The sequence below is a fragment of the Triplophysa rosa genome, unplaced genomic scaffold (genome assembly GCF_024868665.1).
Source record: "Triplophysa rosa unplaced genomic scaffold, Trosa_1v2 scaffold232_ERROPOS241259, whole genome shotgun sequence".
In the NCBI taxonomy this organism is placed as follows: Eukaryota; Metazoa; Chordata; class Actinopteri; order Cypriniformes; family Nemacheilidae; genus Triplophysa; species Triplophysa rosa.
In genome coordinates this window covers 172,423-193,551 of record NW_026634249.1, presented here as the reverse complement: position 1 = coordinate 193,551, position 21,129 = coordinate 172,423, and the positions used below count along the sequence as shown (strand labels likewise).

The 21,129-nt window shown below is 41.4% G+C and overlaps 4 protein-coding genes across 16 annotated transcripts in view; 3 read left to right on the top strand and 1 right to left on the bottom strand.

Annotated features, from left to right (window-relative positions):
• The first annotated feature begins 1,596 nt into the window (after nt 1–1,596).
• On the top strand, nt 1,597–4,321 carry cib1 (calcium and integrin binding 1 (calmyrin)). 3 transcript variants are annotated; one of them, XM_057327470.1, is made up of 7 exons: nt 1,597–1,785; nt 1,986–2,020; nt 2,133–2,226; nt 2,455–2,608; nt 3,167–3,285; nt 3,358–3,446; nt 4,123–4,321. In XM_057327470.1, exons 1-7 carry the CDS (start codon nt 1,735–1,737, stop codon nt 4,142–4,144), a joined length of 564 nt encoding a protein of 187 aa, XP_057183453.1. In that variant the 5' UTR covers nt 1,597–1,734; the 3' UTR covers nt 4,145–4,321. The 3 variants fall into 3 exon arrangements, with proteins under 3 accessions (XP_057183453.1, XP_057183452.1, XP_057183454.1); XM_057327469.1 differs by having other exon boundaries at nt 3,167–3,446; XM_057327471.1 differs by having other exon boundaries at nt 1,753–1,785; nt 1,986–2,052; nt 2,133–2,608; nt 3,167–3,446.
• Nucleotides 4,312–6,260, bottom strand: LOC130550095 (RCC1 domain-containing protein 1-like). Of its 3 annotated transcripts, none has more exons than XM_057327467.1 (7): nt 6,008–6,260; nt 5,514–5,708; nt 5,266–5,431; nt 5,053–5,174; nt 4,674–4,970; nt 4,566–4,589; nt 4,312–4,487 (listed from the first exon to the last, which is right to left on the bottom strand). In XM_057327467.1, the coding sequence occupies exons 1-7, from the start codon at nt 6,165–6,167 to the stop codon at nt 4,312–4,314; spliced, it is 1,140 nt and encodes a 379-aa protein (XP_057183450.1). In that variant the 5' UTR covers nt 6,168–6,260. The 3 variants fall into 3 exon arrangements, with proteins under 3 accessions (XP_057183450.1, XP_057183449.1, XP_057183451.1); XM_057327466.1 differs by having other exon boundaries at nt 4,566–4,595; nt 6,008–6,259; XM_057327468.1 differs by having other exon boundaries at nt 4,566–4,595; nt 5,952–6,125.
• A 6,720-nt stretch (nt 6,261–12,980) lies between these two features.
• gtf2h1 (general transcription factor IIH, polypeptide 1) lies at nt 12,981–17,532 on the top strand. 3 transcript variants are annotated; one of them, XM_057327454.1, is made up of 15 exons: nt 12,981–13,133; nt 13,822–13,977; nt 14,121–14,313; nt 14,484–14,649; nt 14,742–14,835; nt 15,042–15,191; nt 15,274–15,353; nt 15,428–15,558; nt 15,689–15,776; nt 15,875–15,963; nt 16,045–16,162; nt 16,245–16,335; nt 16,435–16,550; nt 16,639–16,731; nt 16,823–17,532. In XM_057327454.1, exons 2-15 carry the CDS (start codon nt 13,824–13,826, stop codon nt 16,907–16,909), a joined length of 1,650 nt encoding a protein of 549 aa, XP_057183437.1. In that variant the 5' UTR covers nt 12,981–13,133; nt 13,822–13,823; the 3' UTR covers nt 16,910–17,532. The 3 variants fall into 3 exon arrangements, with proteins under 3 accessions (XP_057183437.1, XP_057183435.1, XP_057183436.1); XM_057327452.1 differs by having other exon boundaries at nt 16,245–16,550; XM_057327453.1 differs by having other exon boundaries at nt 12,981–13,188; nt 16,245–16,550.
• A 1,093-nt stretch (nt 17,533–18,625) lies between these two features.
• The window catches only part of hps5 (HPS5 biogenesis of lysosomal organelles complex 2 subunit 2), a 12,731-nt gene continuing 10,227 nt past the window's right edge, over nt 18,626–21,129 (top strand). For 4 of the 7 annotated variants that reach the window (XM_057327442.1, XM_057327439.1, XM_057327440.1 and 1 more), the window contains exons 1-6: nt 18,626–18,746; nt 19,646–19,748; nt 20,137–20,247; nt 20,525–20,589; nt 20,678–20,870; nt 20,966–21,096. In XM_057327442.1, coding sequence (XP_057183425.1) covers nt 19,647–19,748; nt 20,137–20,247; nt 20,525–20,589; nt 20,678–20,870; nt 20,966–21,096 — 602 coding nt within the window. In that variant the 5' untranslated portion in view covers nt 18,626–18,746; nt 19,646. Of the gene's footprint in view, nt 18,747–18,772; nt 19,749–20,136; nt 20,248–20,524; nt 20,590–20,677; nt 20,871–20,965; nt 21,097–21,129 lie in introns of those variants that run through there. The other 3 variants (XM_057327441.1, XM_057327438.1, XM_057327444.1) reach the window with 3 other exon arrangements.

Genomic DNA, 21,129 nt, shown 5'->3' with positions numbered 1-21,129 from the left:
CACGTTCTGACATCATACTGCAATATTCTTCCTATAATATTTGAGTTAAAGTTCTTCTTAATCTGTGATTTCATCTGAACATGAACATCTCTACAGTTGTTTTTCTGATGAACGTCTTCAGCCTTTTGAACTCTAAGCATAAACCCTAAAGCCTGGCTCAGATTACAGGATTCTCGGCCAGATTTTACCCTGATTTTCCCCTCCTGAAAAAGTCTTATCCATGGCCTCGATCGGGTCCGATGTTCGGTCCAGATTATCACGTAATGTGAGGCATTCACAGATCAAATCTTAAACATCCTGACCTGCTCCGAGAACAATCGGGACCACCCCGATCATATCAAACCTGTTTGATATTTAGGACTTCAAATTCGGGGTGATGTTGGTACTTTTACAACAACCAATGAGAGACAAGGCTCTCAAGATGACGGAGTGACTGACAGAACAGTAATAATGTAAACGCAGTGCGTTGGATAGTGGAGATGTACAGATTTCAACAGCTTTTCGAAATGTGGCAACATAACAAATACCTCTATAATGTGTCCTTAAAGTTGTTGCTTAGCAATGTCCATTGTGTTCTGTTTTTTACATAGTTAACACGAGCTGATGCTTCCTCACACACTTATTTAACTGCTACCAGAAACAAAACATCCCTGCTTGACCACCAGTTGACATAACGCCATACTACCACTAGATGTCCCCATGTCATCACATTATTTACATTTGCTTTCTGGTGAAATCACGTGATACGCGTGTCCTCTGGTACGATCAATTTAAAATGATCTTGTAGTGTGTGATGTGACAGAAATGTCAAATATTTTGTCTGAGCACGGTTAAGATTTTAAATAAGAGAATCTATCAAGATTCTCCTTGTGTGTGCTGCAACCAGATTTTTTAATCTGTCTGGATATTAAAACTCCTGTAATCTGAGCCAGTCTTAACGCATTCGCCAAGATAACATGAGGGCAATTCTGTGAAAATGTCAACCTTACCATGAATGTTTTTACTATACGAACAGCACAGATATCAACATTTGGTGGTTCAAATACCAAAGTGATGTCTACTTTGTTCTGTGAAGAGGCATCCCTTCATTTATTGGGTATTATTGCATCAGGTTTGTGAGTTTTATTTTGCAGAAATTAAAATAAAAATTTGTCATCCCAAAAACGTTCCCTGTTTTTTAAACGTAACCTAGATAAAAATGTCGAAACTCTGTACTCCAACGGCTCTGGTAACCAATGCACCAAAAACCAGGTTACTACAGTTTTACCACAAAACACATGGTTAATCTTCGTAAGGATTATTTAACCGTCCATTACGTTGTCATTAGGTTTTTTAATACAAAAAATGCCTGATGTGATACAAATGTGGCATTATTCGTGATGGGACGACACCTGTTGAATTCACTGACGGTGCATCTGTTCGTGCTTTAGCAAAGAAAGGAAAGTAGGGAAAATAAAGAGCAGATTCATGTTCGAGTCATCACCGCTAGAGATTAATACATCAACGTCACTTAAATATATTCTTTATACACTCCCTACTTCGCACGACGCGAGAAGCAAACATGTTACTATAACAACTACACGTCATCCAGGAAGCGGAAGTGAGCCTGTAAACCAACGACCAAAGTTTCTCTAGCCTGTTAAGACCAAAAACAACAAAACTCGGGACAAATAAGTCGATTAGAAACAAAGTGACTTTTTAAAGTGAATATATCCGTTGTGAAGTCAGTCAGTAATGGGCGGAACAGCGAGTAATTTACCGAAAGAGCTTCTGTCAGAGTATCAGGTAAAGTTAACACTAACAAAAAATATAAACTGTAAGTTTGTGTGTGTAACTATCTTGTATTTTTGCACGTTTAATATTCAAATGAAACTATTTCGACAGTAACTTTTAATCCGTTTCCAACTTTAAAAAGTCTATTTGTTATATAGAATTGTTAGAAGTTTCTCTTATCTTAATGTTAAAATTCTTCTCGTTTAATTCAGGAGCTCACATTTCTCACAAAACAAGAAATCAACGAGTAAGAATGATCATGACGCACACACGTCTCGTGTAAAAGGTTTTTAATACCATCACAGTATTATTCAGTCATTCTCATGCGTTTAAACCTCACCGCTAATGTGTTTGTTTAGGGCACACAAAAAGTTCTGTCAACTCCAGGCCAGAGAGAACGGGCCGAACGAAAGAGTGTCCATGCAGAACATCCTGACACTTCCAGAACTCAAAGTAAGAAAGTCTGAACCCTCGAATCCAAAGAAGAAAAACAAGAATCTGTAGTGTTTTGCCTATGCTTGTGGTTTTGGGGTGAAATATAACCTGGTGATTCTAGACATGTGTCCTAATACTCACCTGTTACCTGCAGTTCTGCTTTTGCACCGAGAATGTCATTTGAAGGTCTTTACAGATTGACTAAACCACATGTGTTTTGTTGCCGTTGATTCTGATCGATGGCAGTCGAACCCCTTCAGGGAGAGAGTATGTCACGTGTTCTCCACATCTGACCGGAAGGATGGCAGTCTGAGTTTTGAAGATTTTCTGGATCTCCTGAGTGCTTTTAGTGACTCTGCGACCCTGGAAATCAAATCCCACTACGCCTTCCGCATCTTCGGTAATATCAACTCAAGGAGATGCTTTATTTTAACATCATGTTGTGGAGAATCAGACCATCTTAGTGACGTAACCTACATAACAGTGGTTTGAAGTTGAAGGATTATGAAGCGTGGTTGCTGTCATGTTCTAGTCTCCTGTAAACAAACACACTTGATATAGACCCCTTCAGACAACGTGAACTACGCTGGTCCAGAAACACTGGCTGTACAACCAACAGAATATTTGAAGAGTTTGGTTCCAAAATGAGATAACTCTGTTTTTATTTCAAAAATCATGTTTTTTTATTATGTTATCATGGTTTTATTGTGTTAGTTATGTTTTAAATCAAAACTAACCAACTGCAGTTTGATTGATATTAATCGGAACGCACGATAAAAAAACATGATTTTTGAATTATCTCATTTTGGAACTAAACTCTTCATTTATAACCTATTTAAAATGTTAAACAAGATTTAATTATATTTGTAAGGTTGAGAGAAAAAAACGAATATTAAATAAAGAAAAGTTGAAACCGGACCTTGCAAAGTGGGCTATAAAGTATTCTTGTATTCTCCAGACTTCGATGACGACGGCACGCTTGATAGTGAAGACCTGAAGAAGCTGGTGAACTGTCTGACGGGAGAAACGGACGACGCCCGTCTCACCCTAGAGGAAATGAGACAGCTGATAGGCAATGTGAGTCCATCTCACAGGGGACAGACGGCCATCAGATCAGCTTCACTAACACAAACTCGCTTCCTTCTGCAGATCCTGGAGGAGTCAGACATCGATAAAGATGGAACCGTGAACCTCTCTGAATTTCAGCATGTGATCTCCAGATCTCCAGACTTTGTCAGGTGAGCGATAATTCTCCCAAAAATAAAACATTCGCTCATGTCATTGTGAACCTCTAGGACGGCCTTTCTTCAGCAGAACACAGGAGATGTTAGACGGAGTGTTTACACCATAATAATAACAAAGTTCTTGGCTTGAGAAAAAAGGAGTCGACTCTGAATCATGCGAATGAGTCGTGTGTCGTTCTAATTTCAGTTCCGGGTCAGATTTGCGTCACTCAGTGTAATGCCCGCCTACGTTCAATTTGCAACACGGTAGACCAATCACAGCAGACTAGACCATCTGACCAATCAGATCAGAGTAGGCTGACAGAAAGGCGGGGATTAGACAGATGAATCGCCGAACGAATCATTTGAGTCAGTCAAGAAGTGAGGTAAGAATAACTGTTTTACACCGTGTATGTACGTCAACTTGCTGTTGGACGCTCCATAAACCAAAATGTTTACTCTTTAAAGTCGCAGCAGTGTGTCCGCTCACTCCATGTCTTAATGGATAGAAAGTCGTTTGAAGAGGCACAATAGAAGAAATGTACTGTGTCACACAAGAAGGACAGTCTACCTCATCTTTTGTGTTCCGTAGAACCTCCGTTCTTAGACCTTGAGATTTTCATGACTTAAACAATTGAGAAACCTTTGATATCTTCATTGATTTTACTGACAAATGAATGTTGCTTTGCAGTTCCTTCAAGATTGTGTTGTGAAGCTGCTTTCCGGTCCAGAATATTCACCTGTGATCTTTCAACAAACTCTCGTCTTACTCTAGCACCTTGATTGTACATGTATTCTCTTATTCATTCTTTCATTTGACATATTTACAGTTTCTAATCAGTATTTTGGATGATATATTTGTACCTAATGTAATAAAGGTTTATTCTGTATGTGTGTGTTTGTGTGAGGATGGTTCTTCTGGAACAGCAGACACATAGGTGTTCCATAATCCACAAACAACATCTCGAACACGCATGTCATGACTGTGAAAGTATTTCACCAGCGCTGGTTCATCTGTGCTGCGTTCAGTGTCGTGTCCCAGCTGACCGTACGAACCTTGTAAAGAAAGAGAGACTGAAAGGTGACTAATGCAAGAACACATCTACATTAGCAAACAACAAAGCAAACTCTTACCCCATCCCCAGGTGTAGAGATCGCCTGTACCTACAGGAAAAACAACACTAGTCCATGATGTTCATATCAACTGCCATTTTCACTACACAACAGACGTGAAGACGTCACCTGTGACGGCGGCTGTATGTCTGGATCCGCAGGCGACTCGGATGATTTCTGACACTTGAGGAATATCCACTAGAGCCGGGAACGCTTGAATGGAGATGAACACGTCATCTTTGTTTTTCTCCTCTGCTTGATTTACTGCCAGGTCCACACAGAGATCGTTGGAACCTTTGTGTACGTCTGCTAACACAAGTGCGTCACCGGGCCTTCTCGCTCTGAGCTTTTCCTCCTCCACGCTTTGAGATGGCAGGCCGAGCTGCCCGCTTTCGTTCCAGCCCCACATGTACAGATCCCCTCCGGCTAAACACCAACAGACACACGCGGCATCAGACCTGCTTACAATCTACGTGTGCTCCTACAGATGTTTGGTGAACATTCTTACCGCTGACAGACGCGGAGTGCCAGCCGCCAGCAGACACGGCTGCGATCTGAACTCCCCAGAGCGCCTCCACGACCTGAGCTTCCTCCTGTGATGTCAGATGACCATGACCCAGCTGCCCGTGACTGCCAACAAAAAGAAGAGTCATTTGCTGTCTAAAGATGCGTAGGCGTGGTGGGAGAGATTGATTTTCTATATCCTATTAAATTCACTGACCTTCCAGATCCCCAGGTAAACACCGTACCGGATGCGGTGAGCAGCACAGCGTGTTCTGTGCCCAGCGCCAGGCTGACAGCGCACAGTTTAGCACACAGAGGACGGAAGAACGGCGGTCTGGGCACCACGTACCCGCCTGGCACTAACGGCAATGCAACATCCTGACCTGTGACAGAACGTCATCCTCATCATCTGGCCTCTTTATTACATGAAGAACAGAATGAGCTGCGGTCAGGGGCGTGCATTACCGCTGGACTCCTGTTCCCTGCTCCAAACCAGCCGGTTCTGTGCCTGCTGTATTTCCCAGCATTCCACCCTGCGTGTGAAGCTGACGGTCACATGTCTTTCACTGATGGAGGCGTCTGTGCAGCCCTCACTCTCTGGAACACACACCTGTCCTGAAGAACCGCGCAGGAACCCCGACACACACACACGACTGCCACCTGAAACACAAACACCACCATCATCATCATCGTTTCAAACTGCACACGATCTCCTCAAGATTCTAGTGGAAAGCTTTAAGATCTAGTTTGAGATGCATCTCGCACGTTTATGTGAAACATAAGCAAATTGTAAATACATATGAGAAAAATGATGTGCATAGATAATGAGATTAAAGTATATACACAAAATATTTAAAAAAAGGAAATTAGTCAAAATAATGTTTAACATATCATTTTGCTCACATTTATTTTGTGTAGTTCTAACATCCATGTAACTCAACACTGAAGGTTTTTCTCACTGTCTGTGTGAATGACAGCAGCTCTCGAGCTCCAGCTGCCGCTGACTCTACAGTCTGATCCACGCGCGTCTGATAACAGCACAGGTGTGCTTACTTTACACTTCACATCTGCAGCGATGATCTGACCAAAGCCATTAAAACCAAAACCAAACCAGTTCATCCGTTCACCTTCTTGACACGCACTCTTTCACGAGCGATGTGTGAGAAATCAGCATCATGCACGAACATCTAAAGCAGGAAATCGCTCGTGCATTCTTTCAAAATAAAAGCCACGTTCCTTAACCTCGATGCGGTGAGATTCGTTTTTTGTTTATTGCTATATAACATACATTGAGATAGACCTATTTTTTGTTTGAAAACAGAACATAATACAGAACGAAATATTTAGATAGCTCAAGAGCACGGGATTGGATAACAGAATTTAAGATACACTTTTTTGGTAATGTTTTGTTTTGATCTTCCCCATTATTGCTTCACACTCCAGTCCAGTTGGTGGCGGTAATACACCTTGGGGCCGGTTGCATTAAACTGTTTTAGACTAGTCTTACAAGTTAGTCGTCTAAGGGCCGGTTTCCCGGACGGGGTTTTAGCCTAATCCCAGACTACTTTAAAAATGAGTGGCATCTTGATCGAAAACAACTTGCACTTGCATATCTTAAAATATATCAGTGCGATTGTTTTGTGTCAGGATGCACACTGTAATGTTTGTTTGTAAAGCATGTTTTTAAAAATGCCTTAAATATCCTAATTTAACTAAGGCCTAGTCCTGGTTTAGGATAATCCCTGTCCGGGAAACCGCCCCTAAATGTTTCTGTTAAGACTTGTGTTTACTTTCTAAGTCAGTTGCATAAAATCTTAGATGGGTCTAATTTAAGACAAAAAAATGAAGACTGATTGCCCCCTGGCTAACTTTTCGTTATGATCCATAATGTCATGGAAACCAATAAACTGTCTACTGCTCTAGATTCAAAAATTCCCTGACTTTGTATTGTGCTATACAGAAGCAAATATTTTAATAAATGGATCATAAGAAGAGGAAGAGCTTTCAAAGACCAATCAAATTCACTGGAAGTCTTATCAAAATTGGAGGTTTCTTTTGTGTACATCTTTGATGGTTCGTGAAACTGATTTACACTATTAATTTTCTCAGTGAATGTAGTCCAAGCTTTGTTTTTATGATTATTTGCACTGTAGTCACAAAATGTGTTAATTTAAGTTGATTGAATATGCCAATATATTCAGCAAAGAAACGCAGGGTTTAGGGCCTACTGTCGGCCATTTTGTTTAAGTTGTTCGGTGTCTTACGTTTTCTACAATTTAGACTTTAGTCTTACTGAAGACTACCATGGGCTTATTTTATGCAACAGTCTTTCTTAATTGACTTTAGTTAGTCAGACTAATTCTTAGACGCTGTCTTAAAACCATGGCTATGTTTATGCAACCGGCCCCATAAGTTGGCTTGTCAACTGCCAATAAACGATACAAGAAGAAGAAGAAGAAGAAGCCTTACAACATAGGATTATGGGTTGTCTGAAGGCCTTCTCAAATCATTTTTATTGTTTACAAGCAGAAACCCGATTATCTTACATGAATAGGCTTAAGTTAACCCTTAGCTACGGAAATCGGTTGTCTTAATAAGCTAACTCTTAGCAAGGAGGTGAGGTTTCCTGACCCGTACTTACTCTCAGATCAATTAAAGTTGAAGTTCATGTGCGATGTTCCTTTCGACTCTGCAACTTTATATTAGCGATCATCTTATGTGTGCAAGTTTTCTCTTCAGTTTGTGATTTTAAAAGCACGGTTCATGTTGTTCCTCATATCTATAGATTTTGCTCGATGTACTACATTTTTAAAAACAAAACACTTAATAGTAGAGAACGTCCAGTATACTTGATATGAATTTATTACATTTCCACCCTGTTGTGTTTGTTTACCAAAATGGTTAGTAGAAACTGAAACATTGATTTGTGTTCATTTTAAATGTGTCTACATGAAGTCATTAAATTCACTGTTAAAAAAGACAACTGATTAACAATTAATATAACAAATCAATTTAACTTTATTTAACCGTCTATTACGTTGGCATTAGGTTTTTTAATATATCAAATGTCTGACATGATACAGATGTGGCATTATTTCTGATGTGCCGTCACCTGTTGAATTCACTGACAAAGTGCAATCTGTTCGTGCTTTAGCAAAAAACTAAGAAAATGTCACAGACATTTTTCACAATTGGGTTAAGATAATGCCTTTTGACCGTTGATCTGTCCGTGTATTTGATTTCTGTATATTTTTGATCAAATATACCGACGGAGTGCTGCTTCAAGAAGGGCTAAAGGGTCAAACACGATGTGGAGCTCAGTCTGAATTCTCTATAAACCATGCTTTTTATTTCACACATTCACATAAAAGCAATATATATCACTAAATATTTCACATACGTGGCATATCAAACAAATGTACAAATGTTATAAGGATATTAAACCTCTGTCAAGAGAAAACATCTGATGATGACAATAATGTCATTCTAAATCATAAACATCTTACAGACATGTATAGGATGTATGACATCTGACACGAGACGTATTGCCGTATTGTTATTGCGATAGTCGTTCATGTGTCTGCTGGTTACTGTTGACATGCTTCTGGACTTTACATTGATTCAACATCTCTGAATTCTTCAGGATCTCTCTGCCCGAGCTGACTGGCCCGGGCCGTATAGGCGCATAAGAAAACATCTTAATCAGAGACAAACCCTTTAAACTTGTTAAAGAGGAAATGTTTTGTGTTTGGCCACATTTTTGATTATGTAATACTAGAAAACAAACTGAATATTCCATATAATCGCGATTATAGTTTTATTGTAATGTGAAAGGGGATTCGAATCAATCCCGAGTCGTCTAATAAAATACGCCTCATAGCACTCGTGACGTTTGTCATCTGATCTCTAGATCGTGGTTCTCAAACTGTTTTGTTGTCATTTGTGTAGGGTGCTTTGTGCGTTTATGGCCCCCAAATAAAGACTTATGTTTTTGGTTGAATTCAAATTCTAAGTTAAAGATCATATTTAATTTTTCAATGCTTGAACATCAGTTCTTTGGGCTACACATTTAGTCATTTAGCAGACGCTTTTATCCAAAGCGACGTACAAAGTAGGGAAAAACAGTAGAAGCAATTTGTGCAACAAAAGAACAACAATGTATAGGTGCAGCACAACTGGTCTCAGTCAGCCCATCACAGTATACCAAGCTAAGATTTTTTTTTGTGGTCTTTTATTATCTGTGGATTTCTGCACATGGAAAGAAATGTGTGTGTGTGTGTGTGTGTGTAGTCATGGCGTCTCTGTAAGAGGAGGTGCTGTTGGTGGTGAAGAGGGTCCGTCAGAGGAAGCAGGATGGAACTCTGTATCTGATGGCCGAACGGATCGCCTGGGGTCCGGAGGGGAAGGACCGCTTCACCATCAGTCATCTGTATGCTGGACATCGCTGTTTCAAAATATGAAAAATATCCATTCTAAAAAAGATAACAACAAAAGAAAAATAAACATCTCTACATGTGCACATTTGTGAGTAAAGTATAAATAAGTATATGGGTTGTCCTATGGTGTGAAGAAAACATGTGGAAAACGAACTGCTAATAAACAAATTAATAATTTACATGATTAATAGTTATTTTTATAATATAAAATAACAATGAAGATAAATCTCTTATGCTATTTTTTTCAAGATTCAAAGATTTATTAGCATGATAAAATACATGTTACATTCTGCACAAATACAGAGATAAAAATAAACTACAATAAAAACTGATCCATTCGCTGTGACTGCTCTCTCATCTTGCTTAGACAAGGTTAAATCCTGGCTATCTCTACATCTTCCATCCTTAAATGATGATAAAACTGAGATGATTGTTTTTGGCCCATCAGAAAATATGAAGGCCCAAAATCCTGACCTAGGAACTTTATCGGCTGTCAGGTCCTCACAGGTTTGCAATCTGGGTGTTCTTTTAGATGATTCATTAAAATTCCACAAACTTACAAATTTCCACTGTGTTTGGATCCAGTTTTCATCACCCCTTATACTTGATTATACGATTAAACACTTTCTCACTGACAAGACTTTGGAGATAGCTATTCATGCTTTTATTACATCGCGTCTTGATTATTGTAACTCTTTATACTGTGGCATCCCCAAAGCTCAAATCTCCCGTCTTCAGTTGGTCCAAGACGCTGCCTCCAGATTCCTTCTAAAAATGGGATCATGTCACTCCACTCTTGAAGGCCCTTCATTGGCTGCCTGTTCAGTTCAGAATACATTTGAATGTTTTTAAATCTCTGCACAATCCAGCACTCATCTATTTATCTGAATTGCTGCATCAGTATATGTCCCCTCGAGAAGCCCAAGATCTTGTGATCAGAACCTTCTTTTAATTCTGCATTCTAGACTCGAGCGTAGAGGTGACCGTGCCTTCTCAGTAATTGGGCCTCGCCTTCGGAACGACTTGCCCTAGAGATCAGAATGGCCCCTAGTCTGCCTATTTTTAAGTCTCTTTTAAAAACTCGTTTGTTTTCTTTGGCTTATTAGGAATTCATTTTTGCCCATTGTATTTCCCATCAGTGTTTTATCTTTATGGTCTCAGTTTTTGTATTCTTAATTTTATGATGCTGTCTTTTATTGTAAAGCACTTTGGTCAGCCTTGTGGCTGTTGTAAACGGGCTATATAAATAAACTAAACTTGAAACAGAAAAAGAGCAAAGTATTGATGAAAGTTCTCAGTGAGGGTGACAGGATCAGTTTGTGTGTGTTGTGTGTGTTGTGCTGGTTGTTCTTTGGTCGTGGCAGGACTTGACATATCTTGCAGCAGGTTTGAGCTTCTTGAGTTTTCTCCCAGTATGTATGAAATCGTGTCCTTCTGTTGAAACTGGTTAAAGTCTTTGTGGAAGTTTGTAAACTGGGGAAGAATGTTTCTGTGATGTGTGTGTAGTTTGGACATGAGATGAAAAACACTTGATTGTGTGTGCAGTGTGGACACAGTCGCTCTTCTCTTGGTGTCCACGTCTGTGTTTACATTTACATTACATTTAGTCATTTAGTAGACGCTTTTATCCAACGCGACTTACAGATGAGATAAACAATGGAAGCAATTGTTTGTCTGCCCATCTCTACCGTAAGCTCGTGATCACAGTCTGTACACGCTCAACACTTTTCTTACTTTAGGGTCTGATACGCTTGTGAGGTATTCTGCCAGTTTATATTCTCTGTTAAAGGGGTCGTATGGCGTGAACACGTGTTGTTCTGTGTCTTTGGTGTGTTATAAGTCGCTCATGCATGTCTTAGACGTGTAAAATAGCAGAAATGAAAGTGTGGGAACAGAAGAGTCATTCTATGTAAAGCGAACGCTCACCCAGACCTGCCTGAAACACCTCGTGTAGCCACACCCCCACAAATCTACCTCAGCTGGTGGTCTGATTGGACTAAGACCGCCCAAATGTAGACGTAAGTAAGATGGGCGTACCTGTCAGCACAATTGAAGAGGAACCTGATGTTCCAAATATGGTCAGAGGCGTTACACGCTTGCAGTATTCCACCAATCACTACACACTGGTGAACTGGCCAATCACAGCACACCTCGCTTTTCAGAGCCATGAGCTTTGTTAAACATCAGCGCGTTTCAGAGAGGCGGAGCAAAGAGGAGATACAAACATGCACGTGTGTGGAAAATACAGCGTTTTAACCTTAAATCATGTATACACATTACATCACATCTAAAACAAACCATAATATTCCTTTTAGCCGTGTCATGTGACCCCTTTAATGACAGATAGCATTCCAATTGACTTTGCTGAGCTGTTGCTTCTGTCCAGTGTTTGCGATATTTCTCTTTTTGTGTTTTTATCATTTGGTTTAGTCTGGCTGGGGTTTGGGGTTGGCTTGGACATGTTTTGGGGTGTAGAGTCAGTTCTGAGATCAGTTGGATGCAGGGGCTTCTCTCTGGGTTCAGCTCTTGATGGCTTAAGGCTTTGTGATGGAGTGTCTCTGTATCGCTGCTTTTACGGCGAGCGTAGAATTGAATATGAATTATTAGAGGATATAGTCCTAATTCTGCTCTGCAGGTGTTGTTTGGAGTTTTCCGCTGTACCTGTAGTCTCTATTGGGTGTTTGTCCCATATGGTGAACTCTTGGTTGGTGAGAGGGCCCCAAACCTCACATGGAGATAGCCAGATTCCAGTTGGGATGTCAATTTTGATATTCTTATTTTCTTCTAAATGAGTATAAAATGAAACATATAAATACACATAATAAATGTTAGCAATATTCTAGTAAACATCCATGTAACTCAACACTGAAGGTTTTTCTCACTGTCTGTGTGAATGACAGCAGCTCTCGAGCTCCAGCTGCCGCTGACTCTACAGTCTGATCCACGCGCGTCTGATAACAGCACAGGTGTGCTTACTTTACACTTCACATCTGCAGCGATGATCTGACCAAAGCCATTAAAACCAAAACCAAACCAGTTCATCCGTTCACCTTCTTGACACGCACTCTTTCACGAGCGATGTGTGAGAAATCAGCATCATGCATCTAAAGCAGAAAATCGAGTATCGCTCATGTATTCTGTTTATTTGTTTAATTTATTTATAAAGCACATTTAAAAACAGCGCGCAGGCTGACCAAAGTGCTGTACAGAGGAAGATAGAACTGAGTAAAAAAGAAACATAAATAAAAGAATTCAATACAATAATAAATGTCCGTCCACAAGCCTCAAACAGTATCAAATGCCAGTGAAAAGTGACACGTTTTTAAAGAGGTTTTAAAAGTAGTTAATGATGGAGCCATTGTAATGTGGGCCGGTGGCAAACTGTTCAACAATTCTGTCAAAATAAAAGACACGCTCCTTAATATCGATGAGCTTCGAGGACTTTAATTTTGAAATATTACAGTTTATCAGCCATTGTGAGTAGGTTCTAGCTTCACTTTGCTTCTATGGCGGATCTGAGAGCTGCTGTCACTCACGAAGTCTGTGTCGACTGTAAATAAAACATAAAAACGGTCATTTACGCTGATTTCACTCCGTCTAGCACAAGATCAATATTGAGGCTTGGGCTTCAGCTGCTTTGGAGCGCCAGGTGAGGGTCTTTAATGCTGAAATAAAGCATCTCCCGAAAGTGACCGGCAGTGCGCGTGAGTTCAGTTCCGAGCTGAGGACAGATTCAAATCACACTGATTTCTCTTTCTAAAATCTCTCTTTTCTGTTTCTTTAAAATGTTCGTGTCATTACAGATCGGGAGTTCAGTGTTTATATTGACAGGTTTACTGAGAATGAGTGTTGGGTTCTTGAATAAATGATGCTGTTGCTAGTGCTGTTAGCTCCAGTAGAGAGATTTAATACCGACTTCTGATTTATTATCGCTTCTAAATTTGATCTGATGTTTATTACATGTTTTTGCAGCCTTTTGTGTTGCATATTATGTCACACATCTCCAGCTCCTCACCTGTTTCGATCTTTCTTTACAAATCTGAAATATATCATCAGTTCTTTCTTACTTTATATGAAGAGTTTGGTTCCAAAATGAGATAAAAAAATCATGTTTTTTATTATGTCATCATGTTTTTATTGTGTTTTATTGTGTTAGTTAGCTGTGTTTTTTGTTATTATGGCTTAAATCAAAACAAACCAACTGCAGTTTGATTGATCTTAATTGGAACGCACAATGAAAAAACGTGATTTTTATCTCCTTTTGGAACCAAACTCTTCATATTATCTATGGATTTCTGCATATGGAAAGAAATGTGTGTGTGTGTGTGTGTGTGTAGTCATGGCGTCTCTGTCAGAGGAGGTGCTGTTGGTGGTGAAGAGGGTCCGTCAGAGGAAGCAGGATGGAACTCTGTATCTGATGGCCGAGCGGATCGCCTGGGGTCCGGAGGGGAAGGACCGCTTCACCGTCAGTCATCTGTATGCTGACATCCGCTGTGAGTTCCAGTCATTTGACGTCTCTTGTTGAGAAGATTGAGCTTGTCTTTAATCTGTGTTAAAATACAATTACGGCATCATGTCCAAATCAACTCCATCTGCGCTACTAGCTTAACAAAGTAAACACTTCGCTCGCGTGCAGGTCAGAAGATCAGTCCTGACGGCAAAGCAAAGGTCCAGCTTCAGTTGGTTCTGCACACGGGCGAAAGCAGCACTTTTCATTTCGCCAATGTGAGCACGGCACTGAAGGACAGAGATGCCACCAAAGAACTCCTACAGCAACTCCTGCCCAGGTTCAAGAAGAAAGCCAACAAAGAGCTGGAGGAGAAGAACAGGTGAGCGGATCTCATCTCATCTTATCCCACAAACAAACACTGACCTTCACATTCATGTCCATGTCAGAACTGATCCCTCTGTGCACAGAAATGTGTGGTGTTTTCTGAGTGGTTCCTTTTCACTTGGGTCATCAGAACAACGTCACCCATCGTTCCTTTGTTTTGTGCAGGATGCTGCAGGAAGACCCCGTTCTGTTTCAGCTCTACAAGGATTTGGTGGTGAGTCAGGTGATCAGCGCTGAGGAGTTCTGGGCCAATCGGCTGAGCTTGAGTTCTGTAGACCACTCGCTTTCCAACAACAACAAACAGGAAGTGGGCATCTCTGCTGCCTTCCTGGTGAGTTGGCGCTCGTCCCGAATCGCCGGGTATTTGTCACGTTCACATTGTAAATGAAAGCCTGTGATAATGACGTGTCGCCGTGGTTACAGGCCGACATCAGACCGCAGACGGACGGCTGCAACGGTCTGCGCTACAACCTGACGTCTGACATCATCGAGTCGATCTTTAGAACCTATCCTACTGGTGAGAGATGTGAAATATTTCCAGATGTCGTGAGTTAATCGCACAATAACGGAGCTCTTCAGCCAAACTCTTACTGCTGGTCAAGGACTGGAGTGTCTTCCAGACAAATATTGTGGTCATAATTTCTCGGTAAATCTCAGACGCTTTTGTGACATCCTTTCGTGTGTTGATGTTTCAAATGGGTCTTTCATTCCGTCTGTTCGCAGTGAAGCAGAAATACGCCGAGAACGTTCCTCACAACCTGACCGAGAAGGAGTTCTGGACGCACTTCTTTCAGTCTCATTACTTCCACAGAGATCGACTCAACACGGGCCAGCAGGACATCTTCTCCGAGTGTGCCAAACAGGATGAGAAAGGTGCAACACGCCTCTGTATTCGTGTGTGCTTCGAGCATGTGCTTCACAGTCACTGACACGCCATGTGTGTTTTATTGCTCAGGTCTGAAGTCCATGGTGACTCAGGGTGTGAAGAACCCCATGGTGGATTTGCTCGCTCTGGAGGATAAAACATTAGATGAGGTGAGAGACCTTGCATCACTGTTGACCCGACCTCTGTAGGATGACCTGTGACCTCTGACCTGTGACCTCTGCAGGGTTATGGCACAGCGGCGGCTCCCTCCACCTCAAACGTGACCAAAACACTGAGAGAAAACAGCAACTGTGCCATTATCAAACGCTTCAATCATCACAGTGCCATGGTGCTCGCCGCCGGCCTGCGCAAAGTGTGAGTGTCTCAACGGACACGAATGTGTATGTGTGTGTGTGTGTGTGTGAGTGTATGTGTGTGTGTGTGTGTGTGAGTGTATGTGTGTGTGTGTGTGTGCGTCACATGTGTCATGTGTGTTTGTGCGCAGGGAAGCCTGCAGTGATCAGACCAGTGAAACCAGCAGCACTGATGGAAACTCCAGAGACTCGGATCTCTTCCAGCCGCCGCTGAAAAAGGTGAAACAGCTGCAGACGGCTCAGTTTAGCGATGTCATGAAAACCCAACACGGCTCTGGATGAATGATGATGTTTTTGTTATTGTTGTCGCTCTGAAGGTGAAATTACAGGAAGCCATCGAATATGATGATCTGCAGAGTGACTGCCGCCGCAAACCCATTTCTCTGAACCTGAAGAAATCTGACAGGTAAACCTGAAACGACACACGCGTTTAGACGTGTTCTGTATGTTCGTTGATTTATTCGTTTTGTGTGTTTGTCTCTGTCAGATATTCTCACGGTCCGGTTCCTCTGCAGTCACAGCCGTACACCAGCAGTCAGGACATCTTAAACTCCATCGGTGTCATCCAGCACGAGATGAAGAGTTATAAACCCCGCCTGACTCAGGTACTGACCATGAACAGAAGACGTGTTTGGAGATCAAGTCATTGAGTTTATAATGTGATGATGTCATCATGTTCTGTTTCAGGTGATGTCCAGCAGCGCGGCGAGCTCGGCCATCACGGCTCTCTCTCCTGGAGGCGTTCTGATGCAGGGTGGAAGTCAACAGACTGTTAACCGTGAGTCTGCACATGTACTGCACAAACATCTTTACCTCCAACATTTACACTCCAATGCATCTCTCTCTCTGTCTCTCTCTCTCTCACTCTCTAATGTAGAGTTAGTGCCCAGTGACGTTCAGAGCGAGCTGAAGCATTTGTATACAGCGGCCGGAGAGCTGCTCCGACACTTCTGGACGTGTTTCCCTGTTAACACTCTGTTCCTGGAGGAAAAGGTCAGAGACTACATCCGAGTTAAGTGGAATAATTCCCCCAGCTAAATATCACTTGACTGTATTGAGGCACGATCTTTCCTTTGCTCAGGTTGTTAAGATGCAGTCCAACCTGGAGCGATTTCAGTTGACTAAACTCCGCCCCTTTCAAGAGAAGATCCAACGGCAGTATTTGAGCGCTAATGTAAGGCCTCTCCAGTAAACGTCGATCAATTATTAAAATTTGTCTGATGAGTTAACATGAGGGTTGTGTTGTGTGTGTGGTGTATCGACAGCTCACGGGTCATCTGGAGGAAATGCTTCAGGCTGCATACAGTAAATTCCAAGCCTGGCAAAGCCGTCGAATGACGAGGAAGACCTGAGAAGATCCAGACAAAGTGTTCGCTTTGAAAGAGAAAAAAGACTCTAGCTCAAATAACAAAAGGGAGAGGAGGAAACACACGCTCTCCCGGCTTGGGCCGACTCGGGTCAGTGCTGGAGGTGCTGGTGGGCGTGTCTGCCTGGGGGAGGGGCTTGGAGAGGGTCACGCTGTCATCGTCCATGTGGAGATAAACGGTTTATAACGGTTTTTTTTCTCTCTTTATATTTTGTTGGTTCACTTCGGTTTTGTTCCGTTCTGTTTCCTGTTGTTTCAGTGGATAATTTAATTTCCGTGGTAAGATGTGACATTTTAACAGTCTTGTATTTCTACGATGACCAAACTGGGCGTAATAAACCGGTGGAAGGTTTCTCAGGAATTTATAACGTTTAATGCAAAGGACTGTTTGAGCGAGACGTTTTTTAAGTGGATGACTGCAATCCAGTTCAACTCTCCCGAGACACGAGTCAGTTGTTCAAGACAAGCTGACGGGAGGAAATATAGCAATACTGTAAATAATATAAATTCTCCGTAATGCATTAACTGATCTGTGTGACAGCACTGCGTGTTAATGCTTCTGCTGCAGCTGCACTGAGTTGTAGATGTCATTTCAAATAAAGTCATCAAACTGTTACACTGAGTGTTTGTGTGTGTGTTTTATCACAAGAACTTCCTCAAAGCATGCCGAGAGGAACGTTTGAAATCTTACAGCAGATATGCTGTGACGTTACACCACGAGAGCCAAGAAGAGGAAGCTCTGGGTTTTTTTAACCACTGTATTTTCATATATCTACCTCTGTGTAATCCAGGCTTAAAGGGACAGTTCACCCAAAAATGAAAATTCTGTCATCATTTCCATACCCTCGAGTTGTTTCAAATGTGTATAAATGTCTTTGTTCTGATGAACACTTAGAAAGATATTTGGAAGAATGCTTATAACCTATTTTGACTCCCATAGTAGGAAAAAATACTTTATCATTTGTTTTGTTCTGTTGAACACAAAAGAAGATATTTTAATGAATGTAGGACAGCAAACACTTCTGGGGCACTTTTGACTGCCATTGTTTTTTTCCTACTATGGGAGTCAATGGGTGTTGAGATCTGTCTGGTCACAAGCATTCTTCCAAATATCTTCTCTGTGTTCATCAGAACAAAGACATTTAGACACATTTGGAACAACTCGAAGTTGAGTAAATGATGACAGAATTTTCATTTTTAGGTGAAGTTTCCCTTTAATGTCCATGTGAAACATGGGATGTTAAAAGTGATCCTTTTCATAAAAAATTCTGTGTATTTGTATAACAAAATTCAAGAATATATCTGATTCAAGGTTGTGAGATGTGAGTCTTTGCTATTTTTGCCTGCTGATGCTGATGGTTTTATTCTCCTGAGCTTCTCAAATATCAATCAATACAAGAGCTTCTAATGGACCGATGAACACCAGTCCACCGATGGACACGTGCGCCGCTGTCAGACACAAAACCGAAAACTTACATGTTATTTATATAAAATCACACCAGCTTGAATTACTTTGAAACAAACATTTTTAAAATGATTACAAAACGATTTTAGTTCAAATAATAGTACTTCCGAGCAAGCCTGAAGAAGTAGTTCCCTGCCCTGAGTGAGGTGTAATGGGGAAGTAGCGCCGGTCACTTTCAGTCAGTCACTGCATGAGTAGAGCTCTCGCACACGCGCACGCACACGCACGCACGCACGCACACACGCACACACACGTGATCTTTACATATTGCAGGATTGATTCACTTCTCGAGAGGGGACTTTTGCCGCACCTCTGGGCATTTAATCCACATTCAAACGCGTCTGCAGCCCAGGAACAAGTAAAACAACATTTAATACGTCTTCAGTGTTTTATTTTCACGTTTGAGCTGACACTTTTGACAACTTGTTTAAGCTTAGCTGTAAATGAAGATGAAATGAAGGGGGTTTTGTATATAGTCACGCAATCGTTAACTTGAATAAGAAAGTAATTCTGAGTGAAAATTGAAACTGAAGTTTTTCTTTTACTTTTATTTTAATCTCTCACTGAAAAGAATGTGTTTGTTTGTTTGTTTGTTTGTGCTGTTTCAGGACTGTTTCACTTCAGGTCTCGCGATTCACAGTCATGCTAATCGGCTAACGCGTTTTAACTTCGTTAAACATTAAATATAAACTTTATGAAGTGTTTATAAGTGTGTCAGCGGATGGATACATTTGTGTTTTCGTAGGAAGGGGAAGTGTTGTTGTAGGGTGGTTACCTGTCAGTTTTTTTTTTTGCGCTCTGTCTAATGTGTGAGAAACGAAGTAGAACAATGACAAAAAATCTTTCTTTCACGCTGATATAATGTGTTTGTATGTATGTATAAGTTGGTGTGCGTGTGCGTGTGTAGTCATGCCTTTTCCATTGGATTTTCCTGCAGTCATATGACAGAAGGGCTGTGCCTTAAATTCGAGTGAGCTGCCTAGTAAGACAGTATGTTTAGGTGTCTACAGCTGACCTGTACTGCTCACAAAGGTCAAGTTCAGGAACAGGGTTATGTATTAAACTCTATTAAAACGTTATCGTAGTGGTGACAAATGTTGTACGCTGTCATTTAAGCATTTAAAACAAATAGTGTGCTGTCCTGTGTGTGTGTGTGTGTGTGTGTGTGTGTGTGTGTGTGTGTGTGTGTGTGTGTGTGTGTGTGTGTGTCTGTCTGTGTGTGTGTGTGTGTGTGTGTGTGCGTGTGTGTGTTGTCAGGATGATTCCTGTGGTTTCTGACTCCTGCGCTCATGTTCTGGCCGAGTTTGACTGTCTGGACCCTCTTCTCTCCGCCCTGCGGCTTGACTCGGGTCGAATCAAAGTAAACACAAACACACATCATCACAACAGCTTTTGTCATCCGTGAAGTGCATGTGGTGTTGTTTATCTTTTAGTTTCTGAAGTACAGGGCATGTACACTCTTAATAATAAATACATATTCCTAAAAAGTTCTTTTTTTGGCCACGTGGTTTCATAAAGAACCCTTCATGTCTGCAGATCATTTATGTTGCACAAAAGCTTTTCAGACTATTATAAAAAGATTGAAAGCAATGACTAAAATCTTCATTTGAGAGACAAAAACTGCCTCACTGTGAAGCGCCTTTAGATTTGAACCTGTTTTTGTTATTGTCCTAATAGTGTTACTTTATTAGAACACCACCGTTTTCACTTGTGTTTTATGACAATGGTTTCCTCGCTCTGTGTGGCAGTGCACGTGTGTGTCCGTGTCCAGGAAGTGGTTGGCTCTGGGGACGTCCGCTGGGGGGCTGCACCTCATTCAGAGAGAAGGCTGGAAACAAAGACTCATACTCACGCACAAAGTAAACAAACAAACACAATCGTCACACAGCTGATACACACAACCGCAAAACTATCAGCCCTTTTTTTACAGTAGAAATGTTGAAATGCAGTTATAACATAAAAATAGCGAAATTAATTATTTTGTTGTCATGGAGTTTGATTATTTTACACAAAACAAATACAGAAGTTGATGACATTTTCACTGAATCTTCTTTACATTGTGTAGAAATGTGTAACTGACACAATCATCATATCATCATTGTCTCTTTCTCTGTCTTCTCTGCTGTCTTTATGTAGGAAGGTTCAATCACACAGGTGGCATGCTGCCCTCATGATGAAGACTTTATCGCCGTGGCAACAAGGTAAACCCCTTCAGCTGTATTTCTGTGTGTATGGAGTTGTTTCTCTTCAGTGATGTGATGTGTGTGTGTGTGTGTGTGTGTGTGTCAGTCAGGGTCTGGTAGTGGTGTGGGAGCTGCATGTGGAGCGTCGCGGTCGTCCGGAGCGAGCGTGTGCATCATGGGAACATCGCGGGCAGACTGTGACGTCTCTGTGCTGGGACACCGCCACCCTCCGAGTGTTTGCTGGAGACGTTGGAGGGAAAGTGTCTTGCGTCCGCGCCGGGTCTTCTAAACTCGGCAAGGTGAAAGAAACCTCTTTGTCATTTTAAACAGTCATTTGTATATTTTTATTTGTTTGTGTTTCAGTCTGTGTGTGTTGTGTATGTGTGTATGATAGGGCTCAGCGTTTGTCATCTTCCCCGTTCAGACCATCACCACGGCAGACTCACGTGTCGTTCAGCTGGGCTGCGTGGACGGACACCTTGTGATCTCGTCTCTCAGCCGCTGCTACCTGTGTGATACTGAGAGGTGTGTGTGTGTGTGTGTGTGTGTGTGTGTGTG